This window comes from Thunnus albacares, chromosome 7, assembly GCF_914725855.1.
Source record: "Thunnus albacares chromosome 7, fThuAlb1.1, whole genome shotgun sequence".
Classification (NCBI taxonomy): Eukaryota; Metazoa; Chordata; class Actinopteri; order Scombriformes; family Scombridae; genus Thunnus; species Thunnus albacares.
The window spans coordinates 14814152-14828010 of record NC_058112.1 but is presented as its reverse complement, the minus strand read 5'-3'; the positions used below and the strand labels follow the sequence as shown (position 1 = coordinate 14828010).

At 43.1% G+C, this 13859-nt stretch overlaps 1 protein-coding gene across 4 annotated transcripts in view; it reads right to left on the bottom strand.

The window, feature by feature from the left end:
* The window catches only part of LOC122986234 (membrane-associated guanylate kinase, WW and PDZ domain-containing protein 2-like), an 88488-nt gene that overhangs the window by 49938 nt on the left and 24691 nt on the right, over positions 1-13859 (bottom strand). For 3 of the 4 annotated variants that reach the window (XM_044357392.1, XM_044357393.1, XM_044357394.1), the window contains one exon: positions 8192-8308. In XM_044357392.1, coding sequence (XP_044213327.1) covers positions 8192-8308 — 117 coding nt within the window. Of the gene's footprint in view, positions 1-8191; positions 8309-10359; positions 10441-13859 lie in introns of those variants that run through there. The other variant, XM_044357395.1, reaches the window with a different exon arrangement.

The window sequence follows — 13859 nt, the reverse complement described above, 5'->3', positions numbered from 1 at the left end:
TCAACATCTGGTCATCCAGTTTATATAAAGCCTGTATCTGTTTTTTTTTGTTGTTTTAAAGGTTGTATAACATGTTGTCATGTTGTCACAGGTTGTCATTCGTCAGAGGACTGACGCCAGGGGCAGAGCAGAGATATGGACATAGGATAGTGGTGTGGTGTGTTGCGGAGGAGCACAAACTTTTTTTTAAGACCGTGATGGACAAAGAGTGATAACTCTAATCCCTGGAGAATTTTAGTTTCTGTCTGTCTATTTGTTTACTTAAATGAACTGACACTAGGTCTGAGCTCAGTGCACAGTTGTTGACACAAGAAGAGGACTGGCCCGTCCGAACCACCCAGTCGAGTGAGCGATGACACGGGGGAATGAGTGGAGCTGAGTGGAGTGGGTTCAGGTGAGGCTGCATCCTTTCTTGTTGTTACCAACCAAAGACATTTTGCATATATTGCGGTCTGTTAGCTGGTACAGCACAGAAGGCTTGGTGGTAATTTAATCCCCTAGACCTACAGTAATAACAAAACATTTCATCAGTACCACCTGTGCCATCACTATGTGAGTGCAGAGAATCAAATTTCCTGCATTAATAGCTTGTATGAAAAGTTAAACTATCCTGAGAAGCACGAAGAGGGAATTTCTTACTAAAAAGGCAGTAACTTTGGAAGCTTCCCACAGACTCTTTTCTCAGCTTTTACTGAAACAAACTGTGGTGTTTGAATGTCTCCATTTAGAGTTTGGAAGTTTTTTATTAGGAAAACAGTAACAGCCTCATGTTACGATACAGTACATAAAAATTATTCCAGTGGGCTCCGTGTAACGCAGATTTTAAATTTGGCAAAAGAGAGCACTGGTATTGGATCTGTGCTTGGTATCAACCTGTACTCTAAATTTAATTAACAGCGTCATTGGAAGAGAAAAGGTTGGATTGGTGCATCCCGACATATTTGGAAATTTTGGTTAAAATTAAAACGAATTAAAATTCATTAAAGCTCTGTGTATTTGAGCTTCATAACCTGCTTTTGTCATGATGACCTATCAATGACTACAACAAAGTGATGAAGAGATGAAGGAAAAAATGAGAGTAAAAGCAAAAAGTCAACATCCAGTCAACTAAAACTAAACAACTAAAACCTGATAAAGTTTTTTCAGGTTTTAAAAAACAGGTGCATCAAGTCTGGAGTTCCCTCCATAAAGTGTCTGTCTGTCAGGTTGACTTGCGGCTGCAAAGACAACTGTGTTTGTCAGTGGATCTACGTCTGGCGTAGCCGGTGCCTGGGTGACATTGAGAAATTGCCGCTGCACTGAGGTGTTTCCTCTGGTGATGGAAATCAGCCCTGATAGGCTGAAAAGCACCTTTATTAGTCTGCAGTGCTGACTGACGCAGGACGACAGTGGGGGTCACGATGATGCACACACACAGAGCTGGTGTGTAATGTTTGGTATGCAGTGTGCACAGCTGTGTGTGTGTGTGTGTGTGGAGAGAGGTAAAGACTGACCAGAGTAAACAGTTAAGCTCTCTGAGGTGTCAGCGCTCGCTGACCATCACAGGACGAGCTGCTCACTGAGCACCCGGCTCATCACTGCACATTACTCTGATCTTAGAAGTAGCGCAGACAGACATGGGGGGGGGGGGGGCAGCGATGAGGTTGAGGGGTAAAACTACAGACAGGAACACAAATAAAAAAGGCTTCAGAAGTACCTCATTTTCTGATTAGCTGCTGAGTGAGAGGATCATACCGTACGGAGGAGAGCAAAAGAGATGAGATGACACCTGTCCAGAGATTAACACGGAGAGCCCTTTGCAAACATAACCAAATCATTAATCATGTTCAATATTTGCTATTTTCATTTCATAAAATTCATATCATTCCCTCGCAGTCTCTTTCATCTGTGGAACAACATTAATCCAGTGTGCCAATCAAACTGCAGGGAGCACAGAACCACATCAAAGCATGTCAGCCAGCCCTTTAACAAGAGCAAGCCAGCAGGCAAATCACTCCTTTAAGGAGAGAGTCCCTGTGGGGATGATGTATTTCTCTCTCTCTCTCTCTCGGATAGAGGCAAGCACACACAGCCTCGACACAGAATAGTGTGTAACACTCCCATTATTCATTTATCAGCTCAGCCTATTAAATCTCAACACACAAACAGAATAATCAATGCGACACTGTAAAATACACATATAGTACGTACATGTACATTCATGCATAAACACAGTGTGATACACAATCATTCTCCCACAGAAACACACACACACACAAGATATTAATCTTATCTTTATCACATCATTCAGCTTCACTATTATCATCCTGACAACCATCCTTAAATAAGCAAATTAGGGTTAAGGCCCACTTACACAAAAACTATGAAGATGACACAAATCAGCAATCAAACAGGAATAAGAAGAATGTGTTCCAACTTCAAAAGCGTCCAAAAAAACGGCACCTATATTCTCGCTTCAATTTCAGAACATTTTTTTGGGATGAAAAAAATCCTTTTTTTTTCTTCAGCCAGTCAAATTAAAAATCAAACACAGATGGGAGGTGGGAGAGTTTGGTAGCTCACTGCAATGACAGTTTCCTTTGCTGAGGAGATCTTCACAGATGAAGGTTCTGAGGGTTTGTTCGGAGGTGCAGATATTTGAACGTCCATCTGATTACACGTTATCAATAGCATAATGAATGAAACTCCAACTTTTCTACAACAGCACACTGGCAGCCGTGTCGACAGAACCAAAAGGTCATTAAAGTGTGAACGTACAAATGACTGTGAAGAAAGCAGAGAAAACTACAATATGAGAACTCAGCTGGAAGACACTTTGATCACTGTCGTACTCGTGTTCCTTGGACTAAGTCTGGAGCCGATGACTGTTTTTTTTGTTTTTTTCCAGCTCTTTAAAGGACATCACTCTCTATATCTATAAAGTTCACAACAAGTTGATGACCAGACATGCTTTTCTTGCTAGCAAACACTTTTCACACAGAACTCTTTGGACCAAATCATGAATGATTTTCCTTAACCACGAAAACATTCACTGAATCTGCATTGCTAATTATTTTGTCTGTTCAGAGAAAGCAGAAACCAACTGTAAACGTGACACTGACAAATCATCAGTTTTGAATTTGACATGATGAGCATGTTAGCAAAAAGTTTCTTATTTAGATACGGAGCAACATTAGCATTTGTTTACAGTTGTGTTTCTGCCCACCTGATGAATGTAAGTCCAATATTTACTCTCATTTTAGCTCTGTCATGTCACCGCCTCCTGAGGAAAATATCAGGGTCTTGGCTGTAAAATACTAAAAAGAGTTCACCAGCTGGTTCCTAACTATCTTCGTCTGAGACTTTGCCTGTCTATCGTTTGGCGCTGGGCAGGTAGTTTGGTGAAAACAGCTGCTTGGTGTGGCCAAAATCAACACTGAGAATGAACTAAAACCATAAAGGTGGAAAAAAGTTGCAGAGTCAGGAGATGATTCTTTGTGGATTAATCACTGCGAGAGTCTCTTGTCATACTACACGGTTATTTGATCCATTGTTAAAAAGAAAATATTGATTCTATCCTCTTTAAAATTATTCAGTTCATTTTAACTAAAGCTCAATCACCAGCATCAGTGCAGCCTGCTGATTTGCAAATCTTTGCATATTCTGTCTCAAAACTAATTCACTCGTCATAATAATAAAAAATCTCCTGCAGTAAAATATTTCCAAGTGTAAAAGGACTTTAATTTTCTTCACCATCAATAAAAATCTTTGAAATGATTTAGCTGAAGATTGACTCAGCAGGAAATGGAGATTTTACCAGATGTCCGATAAGAAAATGGATTCTCTCCAAGAAAATATGTCATTAGAAGACATACGATGTGGTGCTGGTGGTTACTTGCAGCCTTTTTTACTTGATGTATATACGCATACATTTTTTTCCAACATAAACCAGAAAACATTTTCTGTATTACAGCATTGCAGTTATTTGTTTCTATCACTTGACTTTTAGTTGCTAAATGTACTGTAGCATTTCTGTGATGTTTTCCTCTTGAATATATTGTCCATTAACAGTAGATGCACCATTCTCTTTGTAACGCAAAGCTGGTTGAAAAATATAACAATCTATACCACTCTTATCATAAAAAACGATCAAATATTAATGTACTTCTTCCAAGATACATGTATGCATCTACATACAGTATGTCATGCTAGTGTTTTTGTTGGGAATGAAACATTTTTGAGACATGTTAACAATGTTCTGGTCGTTTCTGATCCTTTAGGGAATGAAATGAGCTACTGAGTCAAACTGCATGTTGGTGCACCGAGCCGTATGAAGCATTTTGCAAATGTGATCTAGCGCTAGTTATCATTTACATAAATAACCTGCAATTTTTACATTAACAACACCGTGTATGAAAATCTCCTGCATGTATCAGGGTTAAAAGGTGTCATTTTCCACACATTTCCTCACATCGTCGTGATAGCCATCTTCATTACTGCGATCATTATCAGCGGCATCCGTCATCTCTATCACCATCACCGTCCTAAGCGTCTTGGCCATGTTCCCCATCAACATCTTTATCTTCTCCTCCTCTGTCGTCTCCAGAGGAGGATTCCCTGTCGGAGGCTGCGAAGCTGCGGGGCAGCATGCGTCCAGAGCAGCGGATGCGAAGTGACAGAAGCTGCATGTATTTATAGGCTATCTGAGTAGAGAAACGTGCTCACTGTTGAAGCTATTTTTAGAGCCTTTTACTAATGCCTCTGAGTAGAGTGGAAGAGAGGAGATGGTTCTCTCGGGAATGACTTACGAGCCTCCCTCATATCTCCCTCTACCCCCATTCAGTGCACGTCCGCCCTTCTGCTCCCCATCTCCCCCCTCCCCATCTCTGCTCTGCTCATCCCTGCAACCTCTTCCCATCACTCCCATTGACTCTCGCTTTCTAAATTTCCATCCTCCGTCCGCTCTCTTCTTCCCTTCCCATCTCCCCTGCTGATCACTGCCACTTTACCACCACCTCTCCTCCTGTCTTCTGCCGTTTTTCCATCTTCTCGCCGAGTCGCTTTGCTCATGTCCACATCCATCATCTTCCCTGCCTTCTCTCTCTCTCTGTTTACTGTACCCCCCACCTCTCTGCTTCTTCTCGTATATTTTCCAGATCTTCTCACTCATTTAGCCCCATTTCACTGTCTTCCACTCTCGGCTCCTCTCATATCGAAAGAGGCACTCTTACTGTTCGTATGCAGAGAGCAGAATCATCAGAACTCTCCTCTAAATTCCTCAACAGCAGGTGCTCCGACAGAAGCTCAGACTCATTTTCTAAAGTGGTCAAGTGATCCCTGTAAATGAAGTGAAATTGTGGCTGTGAATTTCTAATCTCAGTCAAACTATCAAACATTGACAACCTTATCAAACCTTTCAGCCCACAAACTGTGATGCCTCTCTTAAGTTTTATTCCTCTCCCGTCCTTCCCAAATTCTCCTTTTCTGCCATTTTTGTTTCTTCTGTTTGACCCTTTTTGCAGCTATCGATTCACTTTAGCACAATTTGATTTCTCTCCTTAATGTTTATATCAGTCTGAGACAAGTCTCTATCCTCTGGTGAGGATGTGTGTGTGCGTGTTTTTGTGTGCGAGTGTGTCCTTAAAGGGCCAGCTCTGCTAGTGTTTGGCATGTGTGCTTGTTGAAGTGCGAATGCATGTGAAAAGGAAACATGCCAATAAGCAAACATTCACAGACAAACACAAAAGCAAACACACAGCAGGCAGCCTGGAGGCAACAATACATTATGTGAAAAAAGTTATTAATATCAGATGGCAAATTATCACATTCAATTCATTGTTTTTTTTTTGGGGGGGGGGGTGGGGGGAGAACAGCAAAACCTTGCAGCCGAGTGATGTAACAGGATGCAGGAGTTGATGTCAGTATGTGAGCCTTCTAGCTGTATGAACACACACACACACACACACACACACACACACACACACACACACACACACACACACACACACACACTCACACACACACACCTCCTCCCACGTCCTTCAGTGTGACAGCATGTTGTGATGCAGAGTGGCGTCTGCTTGTCAAGCTGACAGACTCGCACTGACAGCATGGTCAGAGCGCTGCAGACACGGGAGAAAAACACTGATTTTATAATGCTCCAAACCACAACAACAAACAGCCTGCCGGCCACGAGCAACACAGCCCTCAGGACCATCATCCCTGTTCCTTAGCTGTCTGATGCCGTGTCACTCTGATGCCTGAGCAGCGCCTGCTTTTGTGAGTCTGCCAGGAAGTCGTGTAGAGATGTATATGCAGCATCTTCATATGCAGCACAATGACCTGCTGACCAAAGGCAAATTAAATCAGGTCAGCGAGATTAAGACAAGGTTGGGGAGTTACTGTAATATCACATGTATTTGAATTAAATTCGAATATTCAGCGTATGATTCAAAGCTGCCACGCAGGAGGTCTATGAGTTTCTATAATCTTCATTACACTGTATCAGCTTTGTTAAGTGATAGGCATTTAATTATGGGGATGTCATTACCGCTCACACATCAGACAGAATAAATGTCTTTCCATTCTCAAGAAGAGCTGGAAGGCGGCTTTAATTGAAACGTGGTGACAAAGCCATGGTTCATCCCACCAAACTGACCCGTGCCATCCCTCAGATTCGACGGGGGCTAAAGTGTGCAAGGACCTGCAGTGTTGAACCTCAGCCAGTCCCCATCACCTCAACCGTCGCCCTGTTGGTCTGCTTTCGCTGCACTATTACACAGCCAACAGGCTGAGAAAGGCAGAAAATAGGAGAAGGAAAAGAAGGAGTCGGCTGTCTGGAGTTAAAATTGAAAAGGAGAGAAAATGTGATCGGGAGAGGTGGCGACAAAAAGAAATGAAAGAGCTGAGCGAAGGAGGGAGAGGCCGGGGAAACATGAGAGGGAGCTGAGAGGGAAAGCAAAGAAGACGACAGGAGAGAGGGTGGGAGGGAAAGGAGAGGAAAAAAGAGAGAGAGAGAGAGAGAGAGAGAGAGAGAGAGAGAGAGAGAGAGAGAGAGAGAGAGAGAGAGAGGAGAGGGAACTGTGCAGCTGTGGGAGCATATTAAACAATCACTTCTGTGTCAGCAGCTCAACACACCAGCAGAGGACATCTTGTATAGTAGAAGCGCTCAGCCGATGCAAAAACATCACTGACGTCAAATCTGAGCTTTGCTTTCTCATGGTTCTGTACCAGATTCTGCCAAAAAGGCCCGTTGATTCAACTCGACCACCTTTGCTTACAGTACACCCAGACAGCATGACTGAGGTTATTAACAGAAACATGCCAGACAAGAACAAACCGCTTTAACAAACATCAAATCAAAGCACACCGATCCACATGCTGCATGAAAGGAATAACGTGTGTAGTTTGCAGAGTCAGGCATCAGAGCGGCTTCAGTCTCCAGAGAAGCTGATTCACGAGCTGCTTGATGTATTGACAGCAGGCGGAGCTGCTGGGGACGGCATCCCCTCAATGTCAATCACAGCAATGACATCGTCTCCCAACAGGCAACAGGCAGACGTGCTGAAAACACAAGTGCTCAATGTAAGCACAGACTCACACGTCCACATTCCCGCAGGCATTTAGTGTATGTGTGAGGATGTGTGTGTGTGTCCAGCATGTAAAGATGTTGCCATTTTGCAAATTTCTCACATACAGCTTAAAAAAAAACATCTGTCTAATATATCTGAAAGAGTGACGCGTTATTATCTTTCTATATCTGTGTGCGTGTGTGTGTGTGTTGTGCATGTCTAGCGTGTGCTGAAGGGGGTAGGGCATCACTGCAACGCAAGCCTCGAGACAAGAGGGTGGTTGCCGTGGAAACCTCAGGCTGAGAGCTCGGCAGCCGGACGATTGAGGGAAAAGAAGGAGCGAGAGGCGGCGGGAGACAGAGAGAGAAAGAGCGTGTGATCAAAAAATACGAGGGCAACATCCCGAGGGCAAGAAGGGAAAACTAAAACAGAGAAAAAGGAAAGGAAATAGGGCTGGAGGAGGAGGAGGAGGAGGAGGAGGGAGGGGAAATTATATCTAAGAAAGCGAGAAAGACAAAGAAAGAGACTATTACATTAGGAGAGGAGGAGATCAAAGTGGAGTGAAAGAGAGGAGTGAGGGAGTGACAGAAGGCAGGAAGGAAGGAGAAAGGAGAGCTAGAGGTGGCGTGACGTCGACTCACAGGGAACGGTGCGGAGGTAGAGGTTGTCTCTGATGATCTGCTGGTGGTCGTGGTCCACTGAGCCCTTGGAGAAACGCAGGTTGAGGTAGTGCCGCAAATCCTTGTCAACCACCCCTCCTAAAAACAAAACACAGCGATAGAGTTTAGAGATAGCCTCTGTTTGACATTTTGTTGGAGTGATATCCAAAGATCCCATTGGTCCCTTTGTTTTAAGAGACTGAATATTGTTTCTAGATCATTCATGATGCAAGTGACACTGTCCTGGAAACAAATGCATGTTTTTCACTTCAGTGGAAGAACAAGCAGTCCTGCCAGTCATTAAAAACTCATGTAGTGCAGCACAACAGCATCCAAACCCCACATGTTTCTTCATTTTAGATTGTAGTGCAGATCCAAATGTTTCCAAAGATATCTTGGGTTTTAATATTTGAATATTTCACTCAGTGTAAACATTGAATAGCTTCATTGAAGAGTTACAACAAGCGGATATATAAAAAGGAATCCGCCTATCCAACTTTTTTCTCTCCTGATACCGATTCCAATAGCTCAACCCAGGGAATCTACTAATATGGATTACCGATCCCATACCAGTGCTCTCTTTTCCCCAAATTTAAAATCTGCATATCACACTGTGTGGGATTTATCGGAATAATTTTTATGTAAGGTGACATGACGCAAGGGATTGCTGTGGCACTAAAAACTGTGACGGTTGACCGCCATGACTGAATGAAACTGTTCACACTGAACTTCCCAATGGCACTGACGAAAAATTGTATTTAATGTGGATCAGTCACATCACTTTGTCCCTAACAGCATTACTGTATATGATACTGTCAGACATGAATATGACCACAGGGTAAACAAAATTAGAAGACTGTTTGTTAAGATTTTGTCAAGATTTTGTGGTTAATTATGAGGCAAAATGGTTTAATCAGGTTGAAAGCTTGAGCTGATTCTCACACCAAAGCAATACAGCAAAGGCTACTACACACGCTGACACACACCAACACACAAATCATGGTAATTGTGTAAACCAGTGATCCCCTTGGGGCTTAATGTGCGGTGTCAGCAGGTTGGGTGACAAAAGCCTACAGAGGACAGAAGCTCACACCACCTCATCTTTGCCTCTCTGTCTCTGCTGATTATTCGCTGTAAAATGCTTCTTTTCACAGAACGGAATCAGAGAAAAATAAAAAATGACAAACATCAGCCTTTAAAGTGAAAGCAGGAGAGCAGGCCAACATATCCGTGCCGCACACACACACTGTATGATAATGTCCATGAATAGTTTCTCCTCCCTTCAGCCTAAACCAAAGAAGCCCAGGAGGATGAGAGGAGGAGAACTTATTCCACACAACATTCAGTATGCAAGACTATCACATCTGACAGCAGGAGGGATGAGGTTACATGCCATGCATTTACAAATGACAGAAATGTCTTCTCACTCATGCATACTCTAGCAACCTCCTGCCAAATTGACTTGACGGCGTTTGGCCTACCGGTGGAGATTAATTCAGCGCCTACCTACTCGTTAAAGAGAACATACAGCATACCATTGGAGAGGAAATTCTTTACATGAGCTCCCGCTGTGCAGACACATACATGTATGTTGGTGACACAGGTGACTGTGATTCTGCAGCAATGAGTCCTTTTGGAATAACATCTTATGTAAACTGACACCATTTTAGCAAGGCTGTGAAGCACTGTGAATTGCTTCAGAAACAGGAAAGCGAGAGGAGAGGAGAGGAGAGAAGAGGAGAGGAAAGGAGAGGAGAGGAGAGGAGAGCAGAGGAGAGGAGGAGAGGAGGAGAGGAGGGCTCCTCTTTTCCTCCCCTTTCTCCTCTCCTCTAGAGGAGAGGAGGAGAGGAGAGGAGAGGAGAAGAGGGGAGGAGAGGAGAGAGCCAGAAAACAAAGGCAGACAGGATGAAATCTTGATTAACATTAACAATGTCGCAGCCTTCTGATTGAAATGGATAAACATCACGTCAAACAGCCATGTAATCACACACAGTCATAGACCATATCTTTGACGTGCACAGACACTGACACATATTTATACATGCAGACCAACACATACAGATATATGTTCAGAGAGAGAGAGAGGGAGAGAGAGACAGAGAGATGGAGAGGCAGACAGAGAAAAGAAAAAGGCAGTGCAGTCCAGGCACCTCATCAGCGGCTGGCACAGATGTTGATAAAAGCGGTCCTTTCTCCACAGGTATACATCCACAGACAGCCTGTCCTCCCAGGCGTCCTCTAGCCTCGCAACCAACCACCGCACATCTCCTGCCGCTTCGGTGAAACCTCACCGTCCTCCTCCTGCCTCTGCTTCTCAACCGCTGCTCCAGCACACAGCACACAGCAACCGGCTGCAGCCAATTTTAATCCCAGAGAAGAAGATGGTGATGGGGGGTGAGGGGGAAGGGAGATGTAGAGAGACACGGTGAGATGGAGAGAGACGACGACCATCGGGAGAAAAGACAGGAGAAGGAGATGTGCCAGTGGGAAGCCGGGCTCCAAACAACCTGCCAGCGGATTGGCCAGAGAGCTTCCACAGTCCTGCAGCAGCCCCTATCTGCTGCCGCTGTTACTGCATTGGAGTGTTCGTGCATTTGTATGGTAATTGTTTGTGCAGAAGACGGAGAGAGGCTGAGAGAGAGGGAGACACTGAGAGTGAATAGGAAATAAATGTTTATGTGTATGACAGCATTTCTAAATGTGCGTCTGTATTTCTGTATGTGTGTGTGTGTGTGTGTGAGCACACCCAGATGCTCCCTGACATTCCTCAAATACTCTGCGTCTCGCCCACCAGATGCTCTCCCTGCTTGACCTTGTGTAAACGTCACCATCTAGAGAAAAATACTGTGAAAGGCAGCAGCAGCAGCAGCAGCAGTATGTGTCATGCTGAGGTTACACACACTCGTACACACACGGAGGGCTGATGAGCTCACAGCTGCAGACGCCAGTAAAGATGCCTTGAGCGCCGTCTCGGACAGGGTTTGGTCTAAATAGAAGGAATAAACAAACACCAACACAGAGACATATGATCATGATATGAGTTCTTAGCTCAAGGCACAGTAGAGTGTGGAGGATGGGCGTGTTTAAAGAAAAAAACGGTTCAAATTTAGCAACCTCACAGTTAAACCTGCTGCTGTAAACATCACAGTCAACTTGTTCTGTGGCTGGCTGCTCTGTGACAAAGCAGGAAAAATTCTGGGGAAGACAGTTTTATAGATTTCCAAAAATTGTGGCACATCGAGGGGAAAAAGATGACGGCCGCGATCAATCACAAATTCATCAAGGCTGACAGCAATCAGTGCAGCTTCTGCTCAGTGAAGCATTACATAAGTCCATGCAGGTCACGCAGTGTCCTGTCCATCAACAGATCCCACAAAAACCAAACAAAAAATACCAATCATGTTGTAACACTTCAACATGGTGGCCCATTTAAGCTGTCAGCTCCATATTCCCCCCCACCCACCCCCTGCAGCAGCTGCTACACACAAACTGCTGTGACTGGTGGAGCTGCTTCCACCACAGCAGCCACCTCCTTATTAATCAACACACTGCAATGGTACAGTGGGTCTCTATGGGCTGGTCTGTTGAATTTATATGTTCAATATCTCCTTGTATATGTCTGTTCTGTTACTGCTGGGCAAGTTAACGGCGCTCCGAGTGTATAGCATGCTGCTCGGATCCACATGTAGAGAGAAGTGAGTCCGTACTGTGTAACCATTTGAGTGATAAACCATTGTGACTGCATGAAAGGGAACATCAGGCCACACCAAGGGAGTTGGTTCAACCAGCTAAAGCTTTCCATTGTACCCAAGGAAGGCCAAAAAGAAATTTGTTTTACAGAGAGAGATGTATGGATGTTGGCAGCATACACAACACAATCTGATGCCTTTGTTGCTTAGCAACACAAAAGAAGCAGATTTGTTTACACAGCTGCTGAATGCTGCACACTGCATAGCCATACTCCTGAGCAACACTGGGTCTAAATCATTTCAACCTAAACTGTATTCTGTGTATTCACACAAATGAAACTTAACAATAATGTAAAATTCCAACATATTAAAATCATTAGATTTATTTGAGAAAAATCCTAAAATCCAGCATTTAAAAAGAATACACAACCAAAAGATGCAGGCCTAAAAACAAAAACAACAACAAAAAAAAGCCTTCTCCAATATTTCTGTGCTGAGTTTCAAGCAGTCTTTCATTCCAACTCTTCTGGGCTGTCATCAATGTGAAACCCTAGTCCATAGTTAGACTTAAGCAAAAAGAGCATGTTTTTGTTAAGCTTTGAATGAAATGTCAATGGCTGTTTGACTGTTGGTCATTTTTGCCTTTAACTGATAGAACATTGTTGAGACACAGATCGGACATTATATTTGTAAGCATGATGTTGACGGCCATTTTCAGCCAGACTAGCAGATCACCACTTTGGTCCAAACTAAAGTATCTCAACTATAAGATGGATTGTCATTAAAATTTTGTACAGATATTTCTGGTCCACAGAGGATTAAACCTACTGACGTTATCTCAACAACTATCGGATGGATTACCGTGACATTTGGTAGGATAAAGTGTTTATATTTTAGCACCATCATCAGGTCAAAATTTCAATTTCTCCACTTCTCTGATTTAAGACCAAATACCTGCAAAGCTAATGACATCCCCATCAGCTTCAGCTGTTTTTTGTGTTTAGCACTTGTTAGATAATTCTTGCATACTGTCAAAATAGTATGAAGATACAACTGTGAAGATATATTTTATATCTAGAACACATATCACATATCTCTGGCAGGTAAATCTAAGACATTGGATTAACTAGACTGACTTGTTACTTCCTTTGAATTAAAATACAATTGATCTTTTATCTTTTCAGGGTGTTTCTGTAAAATATTTTTCTTGTTGTCAACAAATGTCAACAATGAATTGATCATACATACTTATCCAAAGCCTGATATATCATATTCCTCGGTGCAGCACCTCCGTTGATGTCCAAAAACTATTAAAAAACATGTCAGTGAGCCACACCCCTGCACTGGGTGACATGTTCCTTCGCTACAAAGATTATGAGTACATTAGATTGTTTAGAAACGGCTCTAAAGAGTAATAACAGCAATCACGTTTTCAGTCTCTGGAGATTAGTTTGGTGTAAGGAAGATGCCACTGAGCATGCACAGGAACTCCTTTTACAGAGCTTTGCTAACTTGTTGTGCTACATATCACAACCTCTTGACTTCATACTACATTGTAAATTTCTCAGAGAACTGCAGCACAAAGTCACGCGCAATGACATCTGCCTTACACAGAACTACTCTCTGGAGACTGAAATAAGATTGTAGTTATTACTCTTTGGAGCTGTTTCTAAACAAACTAATGTGCCCATAATCTTTGCGGTGAAGGAACATGTCACCCAGAGCAGCGGTGTGGCTCACTGATGTGTTTTTAATACTTTTTGGACAACAATGGAGGTCTATAGCACAGAGGAATACGATATATCAGGCTTTGGATACACACACAATACTTTTCAATTCATTGTTGGTTTGGCTCTGCACATGAGATTTGTTGACAGTAAGAAAAATCTAGAACAACACCAGCCATTATGTAAAGAATTGCACTTGTGATCTCTGCAACTAAGCACTTTATGTATTCATTT